Here is an 11,406-nt window from a genome sequence, read left to right as displayed (position 1 = left end):
GCTGCTGCAGTGATATATATGGGGGGTGGGAATGCTGCTGCAGTGATATATGTGGGGGGTGGGAATGCTGCTGCAGTAATATATGTGGGGGGGGGGGGGGAATGCTGCTGCAGTGATATATGTGGGGGGTGGGAATGCTGCTGCAGTAATATATGTGGGGGGGGGGGGGGAATGCTGCTGCAGTGATATGTGGGGTAGTGGGAATGCTGCAGCAGTGATATGTGGGGTAGTGGGAATGCTGCAGCAGTGATATGTGGGGTAGTGGGAATGCCGCAGCCCTGTCGGTCACTCCTGGGAGAGCAGTAACACCACCAGACCTGGCTCACAGGACCCCCAGGCACACTGACCCTGCCCTGCTCCCGGGGTGGCAGTCACCTGTGCCTCACTGATGAGCAGGGAGTTTCCCTAGCAGCCACACCTGCAGGGGGCGCCCAGGAGCAGAGCAGCAGGTGGAGGGGGCATGAGCTGCTTTCCCATCTGTAATTCCCCCGCCTGCATTACTGCATTCATCGGTAAATAATCCTCTACCATACAAGTGATTCATTCTGAGGTACTGACATGGGGAAGGAGAGGCAGTGATACAATGTGACTGTGAGCAGTGATTCCCAGCCTCTCCCCCGGAAGCTCTCCCTGCTTCCCCCTCCTCACTCCCTGCTTCTCCTCCTCCTCCATAGGCTGCAGCAGTGCTGGGGGAGCAGCCTGTGTGTGCATGCCAGGTATGTCATCACTGTGTGTGCATGCAGGTGTGTGTATGCAGGTGTGTGTGTGTGGTGCTGGGGGAGCAGCATGTCACTGTGTGTGTGTGTGTGTGTGTGTGTGTGTATATATGCAGGTGTGTGGTGCTGGTGGAGCAGCCTGTCACTGTGTGTGTGTGTGTGTGTATATATGCAGGTGTGTGGTGCTGGTGGAGCAGCCTGTCACTGTGTGTGTATGTATGCAGGTGTGTGGTGCTGGGTAGAGCAGCCTGTCACTGTGTGTATGCAGGTGTGTGTGGTGCTGGGGGAGCAACCTGTCACTGTGTGTGTAGGTGTGTGGTGCTGGGGAGCAGCCTGTCACTGTGTGTGTGTGTGTGTGTATGCAGGTGTGTGGTACTGGGTGAGCAGCCTGTCACTGTGTGTGTGTGTGTGTGTGTGTGTGTGTGCAGGTGTGTGTGGTGCTGGAGGAGCAGCCTGTCAGTGTGTGTGTGTGTGTGTGGTGCTGGGGGAGCAGCCTGTCACTGTGTGTGTGTGTGTGTGTGTGTGTGTGTGTGTGTGTGTGTATATGCAGGTGTGTGGTGCTGGGGGAGCAGCCTGTCACTGTGTGTGTGGTGCTGGGGGCACAGGCATAGCCTCAGTCCTTGGCTCCAGGGAATGCAGGTAGCCAGGCACAGGCTGATGCAGATTCATATGTTACACATACAGTATGTTACTCTTATGTTACTCTGCACATACAGTATGTTACTCTTATGTTACTCTGCACATACAGTATGTTACTCTTATGTTACTCTGCACATACAGTATGTTACTCTGCACATACGGTATGTTACTCTTATGTTACTCTGCACATACAGTATGTTACTCTTATGTTACTCTGCACATATGGCTGTGACTTGGTATAACTCAGTCTGGTGAGATGTTACACTGCAGGACTTCATAGTGAATTGCATTTATTTTCCGCATTTTCTGACTTATTTACACTATATCTGCATACATTGCATAAAGATATATTATATTGTCAGTTTATATAGTGATGGTCAGTGACTGATACTTACATGGGACCGGCTTTGCGTGTAATTGGTAACTTACAAATTAATTTCTGTATATTTTATTAACACTCTGGCACTGTCATACTCTGTAGAGCTTTACAACTGTCCTCTGTGATGTGTTATTAGGTGTTTATTGTGTTGCAGGCTATGGGTATGACTGTATTTCCATACAAGTAACATGTGGCTGTCAGGGAACTTATAGTGCTTTCCACCCTCACATACTAGTGACGCAACTGTCTCATAACTCGCATGTTTTTCTGGCAGATTTGCGATAATTGCATCAAAAATAATGAAAATAATAAAAAGGACAAACCTTAGTGGGGGTTTCTTTGGGGTAATTGATTGCAATAGACTTCAAACCCCCTCCCCCACCCCCACCGTCACCCCTAAATTATTAGGGTGATGAAGTAAATGGAATGACAGTTTCTTGAGTAACATGGTGATTTGAATTTATAATAAAGACAAATTGCCATGTAAATAACTTTAAACTCCACAAAAAGAAAATCACACATTAAAAAAAAATCCCAGAAGTCCTTTTTGTTTCTGTACATTATAGGGCGGGGACCCTATAGTCAGAGTGATTTAGTCATTCATATTTGAAATCTCCAAAAATAATCTAACAGGTTTCAGATACTTAAAGTTCTCTAACATTCTAGGAAATGTCCCATTCATGTCAATGGCCCATGCGTTTAATTGGGCTCTCCCGCATGTACTCCACTGTAATTGAATGGAACAAGTTCTTGTAAGTAATTGTTATACAGGAGCCGGGGAAGGCTGACTCGAGTAGAACGAGCGTACTTGTATTTTGTGTCCCCACTTCTCCCCAATGTCTCCAGGGGTTGCTGAGCAGGCTGTCAGTATTCCCCGACTACGACATGGGACACGCGCTGCAGGTTTACTTGTTATAGTGGGACCTATCCAGCCTGTGCTCACTATCCTGGTCAGTGAACTGGGGGACAGGCTGTTTTTTTCTTTTCTTTTTTATTTTTTAAATACGATTATTTTTGGGAACTTTTCCCATTAACTTCAGTAGGTTTTCAGCATGTAGCACAAATGCTGGAAACCCCACTGAAATGCATGGGGCAAGACATGAATATATTTAAAACAATTGTAGTAATGAAGAATATATTTACTGGTTTTGAGAGCTCCACCAATGATTTTACAGTTTTCTAGCTATTTTCAGCACTTTGAAAATACTGATTTCTCCTTTAAATGTTTCCACAACTGCAGGAACTACTGTATCACACAATAAGTGGCGCGGTTCTACTACTGCACACCTAACCATAAATACATGCTGTATAACCCAGAGGTTCCCAAACGCGGTCCACAAGGCACCCCCAACGGTCCAGGGTCTAGGTATATCCATGTTTCAGCACAGGTGGTTAAATCAGACTGACTGAGGTGCTAATTAAGGGTGACATTTACTAAGCAGTGATAAGCGCGGAGAAGTGAGCCAGTGGAAAAGTTGCCCCATCAACCACTCAGCAGATCTGTATAAATTTATAGTATGCAAATTATAGATGTTACTTCAGTGCTGATTGGTTGCCATGGGCAACTTCTCCACTGGCTCACTTCTCCGCTCTTATCACTGCTTAGTGAATGTCCCCCTATGTCACTTGTGGCCAAGCATGCATATACGTAAAACCTGAACTGTTGGGGTGCCTTGAGAACTGCGTTTAAGAACCTCGTTCACAAAACCTAACCCTACCGCCCCCCCCCCCCTCCACACACACGCACACACACACACACACCCTAATCTTAAGTCCCCCGGGGGTCTCCTAAACCTAACACCCCAACCCCAGCGTAGTACTTACCCGGGGCTCTGTGGTGATGTTCGGGATCCCGGCGTTTGCGATTCTTGTGTCAGTGTTCCGTTGTGTGTCGGGATTCTGGCGTTGGTAAATGCATCCCCTCTAACCAGTTCCTCCCTGCAGACCTTTCGACCCCGCTCCACATTCCTACACACGTTAGCGGACTCTAGGCACGTTTTGAGGGGTGGTCTTCAGGTTGCCGGCACCCACCATACCAGCGACCACCATACCGCCACCGGAATCCCGACCGCTGGCATACCGCCATCTTTTCTCCCTCTTGGGGGTCCACGACCCCCCTGGAGGGAGAATAGATAGCGTGGCGCGCATAGCGCACCAGCGTGCCCGCAGCGTGGCGAGCGCTGCAAGCCCGCAAGGGGCTCATTTGCGCTCGCCCAGCTGTCGGTATGCCGGCGGTCGGGATTCTGGCGCCGGTATGCTGGTCGCCGTGAGCCCGGCCGCCGGCACACCATACTACACCCGTTTTGAGCGTAGGATAATATTTTCTGTGCAGGATATCGTTCTCTGTCATCCAGTGTATTACAGATTATTTTTGCGTTGGCTCCTGGAGGAAAGTAATGCTAGGTACACGCCTACACCATTCTACTCACCATCCGTCTGACTTGTAGATGTTTTAGGGAAGTGTTTCTCAACTCCGGACCCTGATGCTGCATGTTTTCCAGATCTCCTAGTTGGTGCACGGGTGTATGCAATACTGGCTGAAACGTGTTAAAACACCCACAGGTGGTGCTCTCTGCCAACATTGAGGAAATCTGATAAACATGCCCTGTTAGGGGTCCCCGAGGACTGGAGTCACAGTGAAGAACTAATCTGGAGAACACCAGATTTGTGGTGTACACTAGTGAATTAACGTTTCCCATCTTGTGAGCACCTGCAGAGCCAGGCTGGTACTTTCCAAGCTCCTGCATTTACAGCTCTTCACCATGGGGTATTAGGACAACGAGCCAGTCAGGGCGTGTCCTGGTAGCAGGGGTTCCCCATGGTCTACAGCTGGCAGGAGCTCTGACTGCCTTTATCTGTGTCTGGGATCTGCGCTACAGTATATGGGGGCATTTCTGTACATTTCCCCCTGCTCTGGGAACCGGCTGAGGATACTGGTGCCTTGCATGGCGCTGAGGCATCTTCTAGATATGGGGCACATGTGGGAAGAACATTTCAGACTCCTGTAGAAAAATACAGACACAAAATCCTTCATCATTGGTGCACAGATCCGGGGGTTAATGCAGAAGCTTTTTCTTTTTCTTTAATGAGCAATTTGATGATGTTTGTAAGATAATTAGATAACCCCTTTTATATCCACGTCAGAACGGGGAGGTTTCTCCTGGATTAGCCAAAACGAACTCCCGGCGCTATTCAATTCGCATTGAATTGAATTGTGCGCAGTCTCCTCGCACAGCTATGTTCTGTAACTAGCTCTTGTACCCGTTCTTCACACGGGAGTTTCTGATTGTCACGGTTGTACATATAAATGAGTGTTAAGAATTTGGTAAATCTATAGAGATGTAAATTTGAGACGTCTTAATGTAAGTAAATATTACTCCATGGTTCTTAGCGTTACCCGAGGAGCACCCGTAGCAGATATGGTAAAAAGTGATAGGACCATTTCTGTACTTCATTCAATTCTACACACTGGAGGTGCAATCCAAATTTTGATCTGATTGTCCATTTGGGCGTTTTCGGTCACGCAACGCAAGCCACGCATCGGTAATGACGTCATTATGTCATCCCCCTTTTCATCCCCTTAGGGGAGGTTTATTAAAATTCTGATTACGTAGTTGAACACTAAAATAACACATCCGAGATCTGAAAGAATGAAATATTCTTATTAAATACTTTGTTCTTTACATAGTTGAATGTGCTGACAACAAAATCACACAAAAATTATCAATGGAAATCAAATTTATTAACCCATGGAGGTCTGGATTTGGAGTCACACTCAAAATTAAAGTGGAAAAACACACTACAGGCTGATCCAACTTTGATGTAATGTCCTTAAAACAAGTCAAAATGAGGCTCAGTAGTGTGTGTGGCCTCCACGTGCCTGTATGACCTCCCTACAATGCCTGGGCATGCTCCTGATGAGGTGGCGGATGGTCTCCTGAGGGATCTCCTCCCAGACCTGGACTAAAGCATCCGCCAACTCCTGGACAGTCTGTGGTGCAATGTGGCGTTGGTGGATGGAGCGAGACATGATGTCCCAGATGTGCTCAATTGGATTCAGGTCTGGGGAATGGGCGGGCCAGTCCATAGCATCAATGCTGTCGTCTTGCAGGAACTGCTGACACACTCCAGCCACATGAGGTCTAGCATTGTCTTGCATTAGGAGGAACCCAGGGCCAACCGCACCAGCATATGGTCTCACAAGGGGTCTGAGGATCTCATCTCGGTACCTAATGGCAGTCAGGCTACCTCTGGCGAGCACATGGAGGGCTGTGCGGCATCCCACAGAAATGCCACCCCACACCATTATTGACCCACTGCCAAACCGGTCATGCTGGAGGATGTTGCAGGCAGCAGAACGTTCTCCTTGGCGTCCCCAGACTCTGTCACGTCTGTCACATGTGCTCAGTGAGAACCTGCTTTCATCTGTGAAGAGCACAGGGCGCCAGTGGCGAATTTGCCAATCTTGGTGTTCTCTGGCAAATGCCAAACGTCCTGCACGGTGTTGGGCTGTAAGCACAACCCCCACCAGTGGACGTCGGGCGCTCATACCACCCTCATGGAGTATGCTGCTGATCGTTTGAGTAGACACATGCACATTTGTGGCTTGCTGGAGGTAATTTTGCAGGGCTCTGGCAGTGCTCCTCCTGTTCCTCCTTGCACAAAGGCGGAGGTAGCGGTCCTGCTGCTGGGTTGTTGTCCTCCTACGGCCTCCTCCATGTCTCCTGATGTACTGGCCTGTCTCCTGGTAGCGCCTCCATGCTCTGGACACTATGCTGACAGACCCAGCAAACCTTCTAGCCACAGCTCGCATTGATGTGCCATCCTGGATGAGCTGCACTACCTGAGCCACTTGTGTGGGTTGTAGACTCCGTCTCATGCTACCACTAGAGTGAAAGCACCGCCAGCTTTCAAAAGTGACCAAAACATCAGCCAGAAAGCATAGGAGCTGAGAAGTGGTCTGTGGTCACCACCTGCAGAACAACTCCTTTATTGGGGGTGTCTTGTTAATTGCCTATAATTTCCACCTGTTATCTATTCCATTTGCACAACAGCATGTGAAATTGATTGTCAATCAGTGTTGCTTCCTAAGTGGACAGTTTGATTTCACAGAAGTGTGATTGACTTGGAGTTACATTGCGTTGTTTGTGTTCCCTTTATTTTTTTTGAGCAGTGTGTGTGTGTGTGTGTGTGTGTGTGTGTGTGTGTATATATATATATATATATATATATATATATATGTGTACTGGAAAGATATCAGCGCCACGGATGCAGTATCTTATGTGTTAACACTAGAATGGGAACCCTACAGGTAGTGTGACAAAAAACTGCTTGATATGTTTGCACTCCCTTTTGTATCTCAGGGTGTCAGCTCGTTACCTCAAATAGATATAGGTATTGGTACCGTTACCTATGAAAGTGGTTATGTGGACAAGGGATGAGGTGGTAGAGAGCGACCAAAGGTGCCAAATAATTGTTAAAAGCAGTGTGATGTTATAAAAAAAGGGGTATACAAATTTATTGCAGTGGAACGCACTATACAAAACTGGTTATAAAATCATACAAGCTCATATAAAAAAGATATATATATGACTCATGTAAAAAACATAAAAAATAAAAAAAAATTACAATTTAAAAAAGAGGAAGAAAAGAAAAAGGCATGGTGACATAAAACACATGTGTTGTTAAAAAATCTTAGAAGTATCACTCCGGTATAGAAGGTAAAAAATACTTAAAAAAGGTTTAAAAGGCACATGGGAATAAAAAAAGAACTTTCAAAAGATTTTAAAAAGAGGAATCAAGAATAGCTTAACTTAGTAGTGAGGTTGTGATCAAGGAGTAGCACCCAACGCGTTTCGTCCTATCTGGACTTCATCAAGGGGTAATATATATATATTTCTCTTACGTCCTAGAGGATGCTGGGGTCCATTTTAGTACCATGGGGTATAGACGGTTCCGCAGGAGCCTTCGGCACTTTAAGACTTTAACAGTGTGAACTGGCTCCTCCCTATATGCCCCTCCTCCAGACCTCAGTTTAGAAAATGTGCCCGGGAGACTGGCTGCACATCAGTGAAGCTCTACAGAGTTCTGCTGGAAAAGACTTTGTTAGTTTTTTTATTTTACAGGGAAGCTGCTGGCAACAGATTCCCTGCTTCGTGGGACTTAGGGAGGGAAGTAGGAACCAACTTCTCAGTTAGTATAATGGCTCTGCTTCCGCTGACAGGACACAATTAGCTCCTGAAGGGTACTGAACACAACCCTTGCCTGGCTGCTGCTCACTCCCACAGCACTGCCGCCACCCCCTAACAGAGCCAGAAGTCAGGAGGCTGGTGAGTATATTACCGGAGACCTGCAGAGAGGGGCCCTCCAGTCATCGGAGGCGGCATACAGGTACACGCGCAGCGCAACAACATGTTTATCAGCACAGGGTGCAGAGCGCGCGCGCGGGGGGGACGCGCTCTTGGGGACACGTAAAAATCCTTACTGTCACTGGCATAGAGTACATACATGTGAGCCGCTGATGTACATACCCCTGCCAGTATAAAAAAATGTAATCGCTGAGGTAGAATCGTGCCATTACAGGGGGGCGGGGCTTCTCCTCAGACTTGCCAGTAACACTCATTGGGCGCCATTTTCTGCAACAGAAACGCCAGAGTGCTGATCCTGAACGTTGCTTGTCCTCACATATCGCTGATACAAGTACCAGAGTGTTATAGAAGGGAGGGGAGCGCAGATTACATTAGGTCTGCGGAATTAATATTAGAATACAGCGCTGGGATTGTGTATACTGTATACAATACTGATAAGGCGCGTGGTGTGGACTGGAAGATCCCTCTGGGTCCCTCTGACAGGCATTAGTGTAGGTCTGTCCCCAATAGCTCCCCTGTGTGAGAGTGGTGTGGCTGTACAAGTGTGTACCATGTCTGGAGAAAGCTCTTACCCAGAGGAACCCATTTTAGAGGCACAAGAGTGTTCTGAACCGGTTTGGGTGAAGTCTGAACAACAGACAAAGTATTGGATACAGTCTGTGGAGGATGCACTGTTTGCTGACCCCTCCACATCATCCACTCGGGACCCCTCCAGTGCCCAGAAAAGATCTCTGGCGCAGATTATGCAAAGGGACACTGACACAGATTCCGACACGGAGGTCGACACTGGGGATTTGAGAGGGGTAGACCCCAAACTAGTCAAGAACATTCAATGTATTATAGTCGCTATGCACCTGATGAAAAAGATTATTTTAAATTGAATAAAAAACAGGTGGCGACCTTTCCTCCGTCTAAGGACTTAAATGCATTCTTTGAAGAATCCTGGTCTAACCCGGAAAAGAAGTTTGCTATTCCCAGAAGGTTGCCTGAAGAGGACAGGCGTAAGTGGGAGTCATCCCCAATGGTAGACACCTCAGTCTCTAGGCTGTCGAAGAAAATCATTTTGCCTGCCCCAGGGTCAGCTTCATTAAAAGAACCTGCTGACCGCAAATTAGAGACGACTTTAAAGTCCATCTATATAGCTACGGGTACGTTACTTAGGCCCACAATTGCTTCTGCGTGGGTAGGAAACGCAGTGGAGAAATGGGCAGACAACTTGATTGTTAATATTGACACTGTCGATAAAGATGATATGCTTCTAATTCTAGGTCATATCAAAGATTCTGCAAGTTACTTGGTTGAGGCTATGAAGGATGTTGGTTTACTGGGTTCAAGAGCCTCTGCTATGGCGATTTCAGCCCGCAGGGCACTCTGGATCAGCCAATGGAATGCTGATGCAGAATCCAAGAGAAATATTGAGGCCCTCTTTGGAGACAAGCTGGATGCCATGATATCAACTACTTCATCTGGCAAATCATCCTTTCTGCCGTCGGCAGCTGCTCCAGCTAAAAAAAGTGTATAATTCTCATACTATGCAGTCCTTTCGGCCCAACAAGTACAAAAAGGCAAAAGGTACCCCCTTCTTCGCAGGAAGAGAGAGAGGAAGAGGTAGGAAACCTACAACACCATCAGGCTCGCAGGAGCAGAATTCATCAGTGACTTCTGCTACAACCACAGCATGACGCTGGGGCTCCCCTGCGGGAGTGCGATCGGGTGTGGGCGCGTCTTCTGTTCTTCAGCCAGGTCTGGGATCACTCAGATCTGGATCCTTGGATATTACAAATAGTATCCCAAGGTTACAAGTTAGAATTTCAAGACCTTCCCCCATGCCGATTTTTCAAATCAGCCTTGCCAGTTTCTGTTCAGGACAGAACAAAAGTGCTGAACGCAATACAGAAATTAAGTCAAGACAAAGTAATTTCCTTGGTTCCTGCCGAACAACAGAACAAAGAATATTATTCAAGCCTGTTCGTAGTGCCGAAGCCGGATGGCTCGGTCAGACCGATTTTAAACCTAAAAACTCTGAATCTTTATTTGAAAAGATTCAAATTCAAGATAGAGTACCTGAGAGCGGTGATCTCCAGCCTGGAGGAAAAGGAATTCCTGGTGTCGGTGGACATCAAGGATGCTTATTTGCATGTTCCCATTTTTCCTCCGCATCAAGCATACCTGAGGTTTGCGGTTCAGGACTCCCACTACCAGTTCCAGACATTACCTTTCGGGCTCTCCACTGCTCTGAGAATATTCACCAAGGTAATGGCGGAGATGATGGTTCTCCTTCGCAAGAAAGGAGTCAACATAATTCCATACTTGGACGATCTCCTCATAAAAGCGAGATCGAGGGAGAAGTTAGTCCAGGACATAGCACTATCCCTGACGGTGCTTCAACAGCACAGTTGGATCATCAACTTCCAAAAATCACAATTGGAACCGACAATGAGGTTATCATTTCTGGGAATGATACTGGACACCGAAGAACAGAAAGTATTTCTACCGGTGGAAAAGACTCAGGAGATCCAGAGCAGGGTCAAACAAATTTTGAGACCAAAACGAGTATCCATTCATCAGTGCCTTCGCCTGATGGGGAAAATTATAGCGGATTACGAGGCTCTACAGTATGGCCGATTCCATGCAGGGTGTTCCAGTGGGACCTACTGGACAAGTGGTCCGGATCGCATCTGCACATGCATCAACGGATACTCTTGTCAGCGAAAGCCAGAATTTCGCTACTATGGTGGCTACAAAGTTCTCACCTCCTGGAGGGACGCAGGTTCAGGATTCATGCCTGGATCCTGGTGACAACAGATGCAAGCCTCTGAGGTTGGGGAGCAGTCACGCAAGGGGAAAGCTTCCAAGGAAAATGGTCAAGTCAAGAAGTACTCCTTCACATAAACATTCTGGAATTGACAGCTGTGTACAACAGCCTTCATCAAGCGGCGCACCTTCTTCAAGGCCGTCCCATACAGATCCAGTCAGACAATGTAACGGCAGTAGCTTACATAAACCGTCAAGGTGGAACAAAAGGCAGAGCGGCAATGGCAGAGGTGACAAAAATTCTCCTCTGGGCAGAGAGGCATGCAGAAGCTCTGTCTGCAGTTTTCATTCCGGGAGTGGACAACTGGGAAGCAGACTTCCTCAGCAGACATGATCTCCATCCAGGAGAATAGGGCCTCCACCCAGAGGTCTTTGCGGAGGTAGCGCATCATTGGGGCGTTCCTCAAGTGGATATGATGGTGTCGCATCTCAACAAAAAGCTTCGGAAATATTGTTCCAGGTCGAGAGACCCACAAGCAATAGCAGTGGA

The 11,406-nt window shown here is 47.4% G+C and overlaps 2 protein-coding genes across 6 annotated transcripts in view; one reads left to right on the top strand and one right to left on the bottom strand.

Moving 5' to 3' along the window:
- Positions 1-11,406, bottom strand: part of USP33 (ubiquitin specific peptidase 33) — a 63,077-nt gene that overhangs the window by 49,704 nt on the left and 1,967 nt on the right. The gene's annotated exons all lie outside the window — the stretch shown is intronic.
- MIGA1 (mitoguardin 1) overlaps positions 318-11,406 on the top strand; it is an 82,508-nt gene continuing 71,419 nt past the window's right edge. For 2 of the 5 annotated variants that reach the window (XM_063939034.1, XM_063939033.1), the window contains exon 1: positions 318-512. In XM_063939034.1, the coding sequence (XP_063795104.1) occupies positions 461-512 (52 nt within the window). In that variant the 5' untranslated portion in view covers positions 318-460. Of the gene's footprint in view, positions 513-547; positions 717-1,325; positions 1,356-11,406 lie in introns of those variants that run through there. The other 3 variants (XM_063939036.1, XM_063939037.1, XM_063939039.1) reach the window with 3 other exon arrangements.

The sequence above is a fragment of the Pseudophryne corroboree genome, chromosome 9 (genome assembly GCF_028390025.1).
Source record: "Pseudophryne corroboree isolate aPseCor3 chromosome 9, aPseCor3.hap2, whole genome shotgun sequence".
NCBI lineage: Eukaryota > Metazoa > Chordata > Amphibia > Anura > Myobatrachidae > Pseudophryne > Pseudophryne corroboree.
This window is presented reverse-complemented; position numbering and strand designations above follow the sequence as displayed.